At 40.5% G+C, this 13,605-nt stretch overlaps 1 protein-coding gene across 4 annotated transcripts in view; it reads left to right on the top strand.

Moving 5' to 3' along the window:
* The window catches only part of HOOK3 (hook microtubule tethering protein 3), a 98,616-nt gene that overhangs the window by 37,854 nt on the left and 47,157 nt on the right, over positions 1–13,605 (top strand). For all 4 annotated transcript variants that reach the window (XR_012847586.1, XM_075825518.1, XM_075825520.1 and 1 more), the window contains exon 8: positions 9,237–9,320. Coding sequence is in view for 3 of the 4 variants with exons in the window: in XM_075825518.1 (XP_075681633.1) it covers positions 9,237–9,320 (84 nt within the window). In the remaining variant the exon portion in view is untranslated. The remainder of the gene's footprint in view (positions 1–9,236; positions 9,321–13,605) is intronic.

The following is a 13,605-nucleotide window of genomic DNA, read 5'->3' as shown; positions in this document are numbered from 1 at the left end:
TGTATACATAGAATCTGTATAGTTCTCTCTCAGCCGATTCCGTCAGTTAAGCGGAACTAATTGCTTGGCTGACAGTGGGTCCTGGGTGTCTCTGAGACAGGATCCAGCTAATATAGATTACATCTAAGTTATGAATTTAGATCTTATTCTTATCTGGATACTGTGTGTCAGAGACACACACAGCCTGCAGTTTAGCTGAAATGATGGGATCGGCTGATGGAGAACCATTCAGCTTCTATGTATACAGCAAACAATAAAGCTGTATCTTAACCCCTTCAGGACACAGCCTGTTTTGGCCTTCAGGACGCAGCCAATTTTTTCAAATCTGACATGTTTCACTTTATGTGGTAATAACTCCGGAATGCTTTTACCTATCCAAGCGATTCTGAGATTGTTTTCTCGTGACACATTGGACTTTATGTTACTGGCAAAATTTGCTCGATACATTAAGTATTTAATTGTGAAAAACACCAAAATGTAGCGAAAAATTGCAAAAATTAGCATTTTTCTAAATTTATATGTATCTGCTTGTAAGACAGATGGTCATACCACACAAAATTGTTGCTAATTAACATCCCCCACATGTCTACTTTAGATTGGCATTGTTTTTTGAACATCCTTTTATTTTTCTATGTCATCACAAGGCATAGAACTTTAGCAGCAATTTCTCACATTTTCAAGAAAATTTCAAAAGGCTATTTTTACAGGGACCAGTTCAGTTGTGAAGTGGATTTTAGGGCCTTATATATTAGAAACCCTCTAAGTCACCCCATTTTAAAAACTTCACCCCTCAAAGTATTCAAAACAGCATTTAGAAAGTTTCTTAACCCTTTAGATGTTTCACAGGAATTAAGGCAAAGTAGATGTGAAATTTTAAAATTTCTTTTTTTTTTTTGCAGAAATTAATTTTTCATCTATTTTTTTTGTAACACAGAAAGTTTTACCAGAGAAACGCAACTCAATATTTATTGCCCAGATTCTGCAGTTTTTAGAAATACCCCACATGTGGCCCTAGTGCACTTATTGACTGAAGCACAGGCCTCAGAAACAAAGGAACACCTAGAGGATTTTGGGGCCTCCTTTTTTTATTAGAAAATATTTTAGGCACCATGTCGGGTCTGAAAGGCTCTTGCGGCGCCAAAACAGTGGAAATCCCCCAAAAGTGACCCCATTTCAGAAACTATACCCCTTGAGGAAATTATCTAGGGGTATAGTGAGCATTTTGACCCCGCAGGTTTTTTGGAGAAATTATTGGAAGTAGGTCATGAAAATGAAAATCTACATTCTTTCAAAGAAAATGTAGGTTTAGCTAATTTTTTCTAATTTCCACAAGGGCTAAAAGGAGAAAATGCACCACTACATTTGTAAAGCAATTTCTCCCGAGTAAAACAATACCCCACATGTGGTAATAAACGGTTGTTTGGACACACGGCAGGGCTTAGAAGGGAAAGAGCGCCATTTGGTTTTTGCAGCTCAAATTTAGCAGGAATGGTTTGCGGAGACCACGTCGCATTTGCAAAGCCCCTAAGGGACCAAAACAGTGAAAACACAAAAAAAGTGACTCCATTTAGGAAACTACACCCATTGAAGAATCCATCTAGGGGTGTAGTGAGCATTTTGAACCCACAGGGGTTTCATAGATTTTATTAGAATTGTGCAGTGAAGATAAAAAAAAATCCTTTTTTTCCAATAAGACGTAGCTTTAGCTCAAAATGTTTCATTTTCTCAACAAATAAAGGAATAAAAAAAAAACAACCTTTGTAAAGCAACTTCTCTGGAGTACGGCAATACCCCATTTGTGGTCATAAACTGCTGTTTGGGCACACGGCAAGGATCTGAAGAGAAGGAGCGCCATTTGGCTTTTGGAGCACAGATTTTGCTGGATTGGTTTCTTGACACCATGTCACTATTGCAAAGCTCCTAAGGTGTCAGTACAGTGGAAACTCCCCAAAAGTGATTCCATTCACAAAACTACACCCCTTGAGGAATTCATCTAGGGTTGTAGTGAGCATTTTGACCCCACAGGTGTTTCATAGATTTTATTAGAATTGGGCAGTGAAAATTAAAAAAAATCCTTTTTCTTCAATAAGACGTAGTTTTAGCTGAAAATGTTTCATTTTCTCAACAAATAAATGAAAAAAAGCACCATAACACTTGTAAAGCAACTTCTCCTGTGTACGGCAATACCACATATGTGGTCATAAACTGCTGTTTGGGCACACAGTAGGGCTCAGAAGGGATGGAGCGCCATTTGGCTTTTGGAGTACAGATTTTGCTGGATTGGTTTCTGGGCGCTATGTCGCATTTGCAAAGTCCCTGTGGGACCAAAACAGTGGATCCCCCCCAGAAGTGACCCCATTTTGGAAACTACACCCCTCAAGGTATTCACTTAGGGGCTTAGTGAGCATATTAACACCACAGGTGATTGGCAGAAATTGGTGTGCACTCGATGTTGCAGAGTGAAAATGGGATTTTTTTCTATAGATATGCCAATATGTGGCGCCCTGCTTGTGCCACTGGAGACACACACCCCAAAAATTGTTAAAAGGGTTCTCCCGGGTATGGCGATGCAATATATGTGGAAGTAAACTGCTGTTTGGGCACACTGTAGGGTTCAGAAGGGAGGTAGCGCCATTTGGCTTTTGGAGTGTGGATTTTGCTTGTAGTAGTCTTGTATTGAGTCTTACTGGTGTTTCCGTTTATAATGTGGGGTACATGTAAGCCGGGCGGAGTATATAAGGGGCATAGTCAGGCGGTATAATAATGGGGTAAACAAAAACAATAAAATAATCCATAGATGTGTGTTACGCTGTGACACAATCCTTTCTGCACAGGCCGGTGTCGCACTGATAAACTGTCCTTTCTTATCCCCCTTTTGGTCCACACTCCGCACCTTTGCAATTTGAGGAATTTTGCTGAGAAGTGTTGTCCTGGTATAATACGGGCACCCTCGCTTTCAGCAGATATGTTTGGGCCCTCCCCTTCCTGGTTCCCTAATTTTAGGGGCCTTGATAATTCGCCACTTGAAACAGAAGAAATGTTCCCCTCGGGCCGGCACAACTGCATATTTTTATTTCCTGGCTTATTGGAGCCTTAGCTAATTTTATTTTTTCATAGACGTAGTGGTATGAGAGCTGTTTTTTTTTTGCGGGATGAGCTGTAGCTTTTATTGGTACCATTTTGGGGTACATGCAACTTTTTGATCACATGTTATCCTTTTTTTTTGGGAGGCAAGGTGACCAAAAAACAGCAATTCTGACACTATTTTTTAAATTCTTTTTATACAGCGTTCACCACGCGTTATAAATTACATGTTACCTTTATTCTGCGGGTCCGTACGATTCCGGTGATACCTAATTTATAGAACTTTTTTATGTTTTACAACATTTTGCACAATAAAATAACCTTTGTAAAGAGAATGGATTTTTTCTGTCGCCAAGTTGTGAGAGCCATAACGGTTTTAATTTTTTCGTTGACAGAGCTGTATGAGGGCTTATTTTTAGCGAGACGAGTTATAGTTTTTATAGGTACCATTTTTGGGTACATGCGACTTTTTGATCACTTTTTATTTCAATTTTTGGAAGACAAAGTGACCAAAAAATAGCAATTATGTCAGTATATTTTTATTTATTTTTTTACGGCGTTCACTGTGCAGAATAAATAACATAATATTTTTATAGTTAAGGTCGTTACGGTCGCAGCAATACCAAATATGTATGGCTTTATTATTTTTTTCAATAATAAATGACTTGATAAAGGAAAAAGGGCGATTGTGTTTTGTGTTATTATTTGAAACTTTTATTGTATTTTTACAACTTTTATTTTTACACTTTTCTTTAGTCCCACTAGGGGACTTGACGGTCCAACTGTTTGTTTGATGTATTAGAACTGTCAGTTGTTCACTGACAGCAAGCCGATCAGGCTCCGCCTCCGGGCGGGGCCTAATCGGCTAACGTAATGGCAGATAGGAAGCCTTTGTTAGGCTTCCGGTTGCCATAGCAATCGCCCCCCGCAACAATCGGCCCCCGCAATCGCGTAGCGGGGTGCCGATGTTGCTATAAAAACTTAAATGCGGCGGTCACTATTGACTGCTGCAATTAAGGGGTTAATCGGTTCGGATCACCGCTGTGATCCGACCCGATGTTTTCCCCCAGTACTAAGGCTGCTAGTAGCAGCCTGTACTGGGAGATGCCGGGCTGCGGGGAGCGTCTGTGTGCTCTGTTAGGAGCACACGTGGATTAACGGGCTGCAGGCACAACGACCAGCTTTGCAACCCGTTAATCTACGTGGGGTGGTCGTGAAGGGGTTAAGAAGTAAAAAAGGTTTTAATAGAAGTGATTTTCAAAGTTGCTTAAAAACAGAAAATGCCATAATTTAATAATCATTTAACTCTTGAACGCTCCATGACTAATATATTCGTCATGACATCAAACCGTCACCATGTCTTAATGTACAGTGACAGAGCTGTAATGACGGCTGTCACAGACAGCTGACCATCACCGCTAGCCGGCCCGGGACCAATGAGAGTAGTCCTAGGTCGGCGATCGCTCTGATTGGTCCGTGAAAACTCATGGACCAATCAGAGCAATGTCGCTCCCGGTGTACTATTAGGTCATGATGAGTGCATCGTTAACCCTCCATGACCTAATAGTACCTTGACGGGAGGAATGGCCATTCCAGCCTCCCTCCCGGCCCATACAGGAGCTGTGACAACTGCTGTCTCGTACAGCAGTTTCCGCAGCTCCTTCAGCAGGGAACGATCGCGGTGGTCCCTTCTGATTAACCCCTCAGAAGCCGCGTTTAATAGCGATCGCGGTGTTTTATTAGGGGTCACGATCGACCTCCCGCGACATGATCGCTGGCGCCGATGGTTGCTATGGCCTCCTGCTATGCCATCTACGGAAGCCTGACAAAGCCTGACAAAGTCCTGACAAAGTTAGGTGCAGTATATTAGAATAGCGATCAGGGCCTCCTGCCTCCAAGTCCCCTAGTGGGACAGAAAAAAAAAAAAGTTAAAATAAAGTTGTGTAAAAATAAAAGTTTATAAGTAATAAAAGTAAAAATCCCCCTTTTTCCCTTATAAATCTTTATTATTAAAAAAAAAATACAAAAAATAAAAATGAACTATACATAATTTGTATCGCCGCGTCCACAACGGCATGAACTATAAAAGTATTTCGTTATCTATCCCGCGCGGTGAACGATGTAAAAGAAAATAATAATAAACCATTCCAGAATCACAATTTTTTTGGTCACTTCACCTCCGAAATAATGGAATAAAAAGAGATCAAAAAGTCGCATGTACCTAAAATGGTGCTGATCTAAACTGCAGTTCGTTACGCAAAAAACAAGTCCTCGCACGGCTTTCTTGATGGAAAAATGAAAAAGTTATGGCTCTTAGAATGAGGTAACACAAAAAGTAAATGATTTTTTATAAAAAAGTTTATTGTGCAAACGCCGTAAAACATAAAAAAAAACTATAAACATAGGGTATCGCCATAATCGTATTGCCACGCAGAATAAAGTGTATATGTAATTTATAGCGCACGGTGAACGCTGTAAAAGTTTTTTAATAAAAAAACAATAGTAGAATTGCTATTTTTTTAGTTACCACACCTGATAAAAAATAGAATAAAAACTGAGCAGAAAGTCGCATGCACCCCATGAAAACTACAATGAATTCCTCAAGGGGTCTAGTTTCCAAAATAGGGTCACTTTTAAGGAGTTTCCCCTGTACTTGTACCTCAGAAGCTCTGCAAATGCGACATGGCGTCCAGAAACCAATCCAGCAAAATCTATATGCCAAAAAGTGCTCCTGCGTTTCTGAGCACTGCCGTTTGTCCAACCAGAAGTTTATAACCACATATGGGGTATTGCCGTAATCGGGAGAAATTGCTTTTCAAATTTTGGGGTGCTTTTTCTCCTTTATTTCCTGTAAAAATTAAAAATATGTACCTTTTTATTGAAAAAAATTTGATTTTCAATTGCACAGCCTAATTCCACAAAATGCAGCAAAAAACCTGGGGGGTCCAAATGCTCACTATACCCCTCGATAAGTTCCTTGAGGGGTGTAGTTTGCCAAATGGGTTACTTTTGGGAGGGTTTCCCCTGTTTTGGCAGCAAAAGACCTCTTCAAACCGGACATGGTGCCTAAAATATAATATAAAATGCCACAAAATCCACTAAGTGATTTTGAGGCCTGTGTTTCAGTCCATTAGCACACTGGGGCCACGTGGGATATTTCTAAAAACTGCAGAATGTGGGCAATACGTATTGAGTTGCGTTTCTCTGGTAAAACCTTCTGTGTTACAGAAAAAAAATTGCATAAAATGGATTTTCTGCATACAAAAAATTAAGTTTGTAAATTTCACCTCTACTGTGCTTTAAATTCCTGTGAAACGCCTAAAGGGTTAAAAAACTTTCTAAATGCGGTTTTGAATACTTTGAGGGGTCTAGTTTTTAAAATGCGGTGTTTAATGGGGGTTTCTAATATAGAAGGCGCTCAAAGTCGCTACAGAACTGAACTTGTACCTAATAAAAAAAGGCTTTTTAAATTTACTTCAAAATTTCTGCTTATGTTCTAAGCCTTGTAGCGTCCTAGAAAAATAAAAGAATGTTCAAAAAATGATGCCAACATATAGTAGACATATGGGAAATGTGAACTAGTCACTATTTTGTGTGGAGTTACTATACTTTTTACAAGCGGATACATTTAAATTGAGGAAAATTCTAATTTTTCTAAATTTTCTCAACATTTTGCTGTTTTTCACAAATAAACACTGAATATATCGACCAAATGTTACCGCTAACATAAAGTTCAATGTGTCACGAGAAAACAATCTCAGAATCGCTTGGAGAGGTATAAGCATTCCAGAGTTATTACCACATAAAGTGACACAGGTCAGATTTGTAAAATGGGCTCGGAGCCTTAAAGGGGTTTTCCAGAACCTGACATGTAATGGTCAATCACCTACAGCTGGCAATACAAGTGACTTTTCAAATTACTCACGCTGGAGAATCTGTACGGTTTTCCCGATCGAATCGTTGGTCACGTGACGCCAATACCATCTGAATTTCACTCTTCCGGTGAATTTCCGTCCGTTCACTGTCCACACTTCCTTCCATCTGCTCGATGAACGGAGCGTCATTACTGACGTCATGTACAAGGGTGAGGGCCGGATAGGCTCAATAATTCACAGAGCATGCGTGGTTCGAACTAACTGTTTCCTCCACGCATGCTCAGTTCATTGCCTCCAGTGCACCTGCGTGACTAATCTTTCTTCACGCAAGCCCTGCTGACTTGCCTGCGCCATTCCCAGCGACCGATGGAGAACCAATGTGCGGTCTTTCTGAGAACAGAGGAGGTGTGCTAAGCGGCTCGAGCTGGCTGAAATACCAGCTTTGTGCATTTTGGTAAATGTAGTCTAGGCGGGACGGGAAACTAACATGGACCGGAACTCCTGGATGTAAACAAACGGAAAAATTTGCAAGGAGGGGTATCATGAGGACATCAGAAAGAAGGTATTTTGGGGGGGGGGGGGGGGTTATTGGAAGATATTTAGTGTGCCCAGACCTCTTTAAAAATGTGAAATTGGGGACAGAAAACCCCTTTAAGGCCAAGACTAGGCTGTGTCATTAAGGGGTTAATGTTGATCTTCTTCATTGTGAAAGGAGATTCTATTGGATCCATACAGGTAGCATATTTAAGAAGCTGCCTAATAGTGACTTCAGAATGTATAGACATTTTTTTGAAAAATCCAGCACCCAATGACATTATAACACGCTTGTAACTGTGATTCCTACTGGTTGCCCGGAGTAAGCACCATGTGGTTCAAGACACGCATGTGTAGTGCTGGAGTTTATGTATACACTGTTCTGTTACAATGAAGAATTATTTTCATCCCTTCGAACTTGCTGGATTTATTTTTTATTTATTTCTGTTACTTATATAGTGACAACATATTCCGCAGCGCTGTACAGATCTCCTTACTTACACATTGGGGCTCACAATCTAAATTTCCTATTGTTTTTGGGGTGTGGGAGGAAACCGGAGTATCCGGAGAAAACCTACGCAAACACAGGGAGAACATACAAACTCCATGCAGACATTAGAAACTGACAAAGAAAAAATGATCGACTTGAAGCACGTGAAATACAAAAAATATATATACAATTTTTATTGAATAAAGACATGAGACAAGTAAAAAGATGAAATAAGGATAAGTCACACAATAAAAAAGGACGTCACATCAATCATAAATCAGATGTGCTAATTTGGTCAACATGTTGGAAACAATAAGGTATTATGACAGCAAATAGATAAATAACAGCATACCTGGCTAAAACACATATATGCATATATTTCGTACAGTAGTGGCGATTTGAGTAAAAAAGAAAATGTATAAACAACGCCAACAGGATACAATAGTATAGAGCAGTGTTTAGGTGTGCAAAAGCTGGTTTTGAAGTGTAATCAAAGAGTTAGAAGCAAAGTTTTGTGCAAGCTGCTGAAGATGGCAAGTATTTGTTCAACATACCAGTAGACATTGTGATGCAAAGATGGGACGTCTACACCCGACGCGCGTTTCGGCACCTGCCTTCGTCCGTTGTGTGACTTATCCTTATTCCATCTTTTTACTTGTCTCATGTCTTTATTCAATAAAAATTGTATATATATTTTTTGTATTTCACGTGCTTCAAGTCGATCATTTTTTCTTTGTCAGTTTCTCATGCTAAATCTTTTGATCGACGCACCAAGTGTATCTTGGTCAATACTTAGGATATGATAACGTGCCGCTCACATAACTAGCAACAGTGCTTTACAGTGTAAATGTTGATGCTTCGAGCACTATTATCATTATCATATTCTGTCTGTTGGTATTCTTTTGGTCTATATCCATGCAGACATTGTCCGTGGTTGGATTTGAACCCAGGACTACAGTGCAGGCAATAGCAACAATAGTTTTAGGGAGACGTGAGAACTTGCAAACCTCATGAGGATGATGCCTTTTTTCTTTTATTCTGAAGGACCCATTGTCAAGCAGAACCTTGAAGGGCTGGGGACAAGAGTTTTGGGAATAGATGGGGTCCCAGAGGTCAGACCCCCAAAGATTAGAATGTGATTTGCATTTTACTATTGTTGGACTACCACCATCAAAGTGGTTTTCCAACTTCTGGAAACTGGACCTTATAACCAATAGAACATTTTAACTGTAACTAATAATTTCTTTAAATAGCTAAAGAAAACAACCGAAGAACTGAATGACGCATTGGCAGCAAAAGAAGAAATTGCCCAGAGATGCCATGAACTTGACATGCAGGTTAGTTTCTGTGTGCAAATATTTGTGACGATAAATCAGCAAAATGCACTGTTGTCAACCCAAGCAGCTGGATGTGAAGTGATGCCGTGAAATAAGACATTAGTCACATTTTTCTGCGAATATTGTTGTTTTCATTAATGGGATTAATATCCGTAAACATTGACACAACATCTCGGCTCCTTTTTACTGTGGTTTATTTGGACTCCTCATTTTCCGGTGGTTAATTTGCTTTCTAATCATTATGTAATTGCTGTAATATAAATTCGCTCTCCATGCGCTGAATTTCTGGTGAGCTCGTGCTCGGACACAGCCGCTTTTATGAAAAGTCAGAGCTGCGATGTAAGGCATGAGGGACAGCGCAGTGGTCTGAGCCTTTGATAAAACAGGAGTTGGATTTCAGGCTACTTCAGACTCACAATAGAAAATTATATTTGTGCCGTGATGAAACCAAACCAAAAATCAGTCAACGCTGAAGAAATGTAATAGCGGATACACATTACCTATCTATACATTACCCACAACTAAACATCTGCTTCATGTCTAAAATAAAATGATGCTTATTCAACAGTGTTTTTAACATTAACCTTTCAAGGAGTATCTTCATGTGTAATTTCTCATTGCTTAGGGTATCCGATCTAAAAGCTATTGCTTGAAATTGTAGTTGCTTCTTTTAATTTATAGCTCTAGATACAGGTTGAAGGTTAAGTGTAAATACATGTAAGGCTGAAGTCACGCCACCTTTTATTTTGTACCTTTACATAAAAACATGCTTTTACTTCTGCATACGAGTACCATTACAACCAATTAATTGTGTTTAGGAGTGGTACGGACATAATTTTGGTATGCATTTGGACAATAAGGCTGGGTTCCCACAGGTCTAATGCGTTGCGTAAAAACTATGCAGCGTGTCCGACTTGGAACCCACAGCACATGCTGTCCGTGAAACCGCATCACCGTAGGAAAAAAAAAAAAAAAAACACAAAAATCTTCATACTTACCGTGGCCGTTCATACTTACCATGATGACGCGTCCCTCCTTTACCGTCCAGTCTGGCCTCCCTGGATGACGCTGCAACCCATGCGGTTTTTCAGGCGCAATTTCCGCTGTGGGAAGCAGCGCTAACAAAAAAAATCAAGCGTTTATACTTAGCCCCTCCCTCTCTTCTGTGCCTCCTAAGATAACATTTCAGGCAATGTGGGGCCGGACTGGAGAAAAAGCAGGGACTTTTAGGTAAGTATAACCTTTTTTCTTTTTTCTTTCTTACTTGCGATTTTTGCGGCGGAATCGCCACAAAAGTGGCATTCCCATTGAGTTCAATGGCGAAAACTTGCAACAGAAAATCAACAAAAAAGCAGTGTAAATTGATCTAATTTCAGCACCGCAGGTTCATTTATTAACGTTTATGCTGCTTTTTTTCCGCAGTGCGGGCATGAGATTTTCTAAATCTCATCCACTTTGCTGCTACTGTAAATGCTGTGGAATTTCCGCATAGAATGCCATTGCAGAAATTCCGCAGCGTTTACGCTATGTGGGAACCCGGCCTTACGGTGAGATCTCATGGGGCGGATACGCTGCGTAAAGGTACACATTATATCCGCCCTTGTGGCCGCAAGGAATTCTGGGCGAAAAACTAAATTGTGGTGCAGTTTTTCGCACTGAATGTCTGCTGCGGAAAACTGAAGCGTTAGTTGGCTGGCCGGCAGGCCTTCTGGCATGATGTTTATTCCCAGGAGACCGCTGCAGCTTGTGATTGGCCGCAGCGGCGGTCACATGGGATGAAATGTCATCCCAGGAGGCTGGCCCTCTGACGTCATCCAGGCCGGCCTCCTGGGGTGACGTTTCATCCCATGTGACCGCCGCTGCGGCCAATCACAAGCTGCAGTGGTCTCCTGGGAATAAACGTCATGCCAGAAGGCTGGCCAGCAGGCCAACTACAGCCTCCGATTGGCTGCAGCGGTCACATGGGATGAAACGTCATCCCAGGAGGCCGGCCTGGATGATGTCAGAGATAAGTATAAGGAGGTGTTCTTTTTCTAAGTTGCTATTTTTGCGGCGTAATAGATGCGATTCCGCCGCAAAAGTCGTAACACTTGACTGTTTGTTGCGGGTTTTAGATCCCCATTGAATTCAATAGGAAAAACCTGCAACAAAATACTGGCGATTCCGCAACCACAATTGACATGCTGTGGCTTAAGAAACCGCACCGCAGTTCAATTTGTGTGCGGAATCTCCGCATATCAGGTACGCAGCGTGTGGATGAGATTTCATGAAATCTCATCCACTCCTCTGCTACTGTATTATGCTGCAGGTTTTCCGCAACGAAACACGCTGCGGAAAATCTGCAGTATTTATGCCACGTGTGGACCAGCCCTAAAGGGGTTCTCCAGGATTAGAAAAATATGGATGCTTTCTTCTAAATTCAGCACCACACCTGTGCATGGTTTGTGTCTGATATTGCAGCTTAGCTCCATTGAAGTAAACGGAGCTGAGCTGCAATACCACACACAACCTGTTGACAGGTGTGGTGCTGTTTTTGGAAGATAGCAGCTATGTTTTTATAATCATGGTCAACCCCTTTTAAAGTCTATGGAACATTTCAGCATATACATTGGGAGATTTTTCTCAGCGTATACTCCGTCTGTACATAACAGACATGGTGCGAATCGAGTCTTACACATAAATGTCTTGCTCTTTTGAGTTGAGATGCTGGTCCATTGCAAACATGGCTAGGCTTGTAATGTGAATGCATAAACATTTATATATTACTTTATTTTTCATTTCTGTCCTCGCAAGATCCGTCTGTTTTACTCCTGTAAGGGCCTGTTCACATCAGCGTTCCGTTCATCTGCTCCGTTCAACCTGTCCGTCTGAGAAACAGATGAACGGAAAGCCAATAGGAAACTATCGCTTCCTTTTTGCATTACCATTGATTTCAATGGTATTATTTTTCTTTCCGTTTGCCTTCGTTTCACCAGGTTTCTGTTTTTGTTTTGTTTTTCACAAAAACACGCATGGTCAATAATGCTATTATTTCTGTGTAAAAACGGAAACCTAGCGGAATGGAGGCAAACTGAAACCAATTGAAAGAAAAAAATTTCATTGAAATCAATAGTAATGCAAAAGGAAGCGATTTTCTTTCCGTTTGGCTTTCCGTTCATCTGTTTCTCTGGCAAAAAGGTTGAACGGAAAGACCACGCTGATTTGGATTGGTGTTTATGTGGAAGACTGTGTAGGCATTTAGAAATCAGATCAATCGAAACATGTTAGCAGGTTGTCCAACCATGCTTTGTCATGTACCTTTATGTAGGACTATGATAAGTGGTTCTGGGGGGGGAAACCCTCATCACATAACTGGCATATAAGGGAATTCCGTTAAAGCGAAGCTCTGAGATGTAACTGTAGATTCACCATGGGTGAATTTTTTTGCCATACCTCCGTTAAATAAAGTATAACCACCTAGTGCAAAACAGGATGTTTAGACCACCAAAATATAATGGGGCTGATTTAGTAATGCAATTGCGGCAGTTTTCTGGTTTTAACCACATATAAAATGGCTTTAAATGCATATTTTATGAGTGCCCACTGCTATTTTGTATTCGCGCTAAAAATATTTCTCATTTCTGCCAGTAAAATAGTGCAACTGAGATAAAAAAAAAAGTACTTTGACCAGTGCCAAATACACCCAAAGAGGCATATAGAAAGCATGCCAGTCCTAGAAACGTCCCCTAAAATATATTCCAAAATAAAGCACCATTATATAATTTACCTAAAATATACATCAAAATGTTATACAGGGTGGGCCATTTATATGGATACACCTAAATAAAATGGGAATGGTTGGTGATATTAACTTCCTGTTTGTGGCACATTAGTATATGGGAGGGGGGAAACTTTTCAAGCTGGGTATGGACCATGGTGGCCATTTTGAAATCGGACATTTTGTATCCAACTTTAGTTTTTTCAATGGGAAGAGGGTCATGTGACACATCAAACTTATCGAGAATTTCACAAGAAAAACAATTGTGTGCTTGGTTTTAACGTTATTTTATTCTTTCATGAGTTATTTACAAGTTTCTGACCACTTATAAAATGTGTTCAAAGTGCTGCCCATTGTGTTGGATTGTCAATGCAACCCTCTTCTCCCACTCTTCACACACTGATAGCAACACCGCAGAAGAAATGCCTCCCGATCTGACCCCCTTAGACTTTTATCTTTGGGGTCATCTGAAGGCAATTGTCTATGCTGTGAAGATACGAGATGTGCAGCAACTGAAACTACGGATAC

Source organism: Rhinoderma darwinii, chromosome 1 (assembly GCF_050947455.1).
Source record: "Rhinoderma darwinii isolate aRhiDar2 chromosome 1, aRhiDar2.hap1, whole genome shotgun sequence".
NCBI classification, from domain to species: Eukaryota; Metazoa; Chordata; class Amphibia; order Anura; family Rhinodermatidae; genus Rhinoderma; species Rhinoderma darwinii.
Note: the sequence above shows the minus strand (reverse complement) of the source record. Positions and strands in the feature narration are given on the sequence as shown.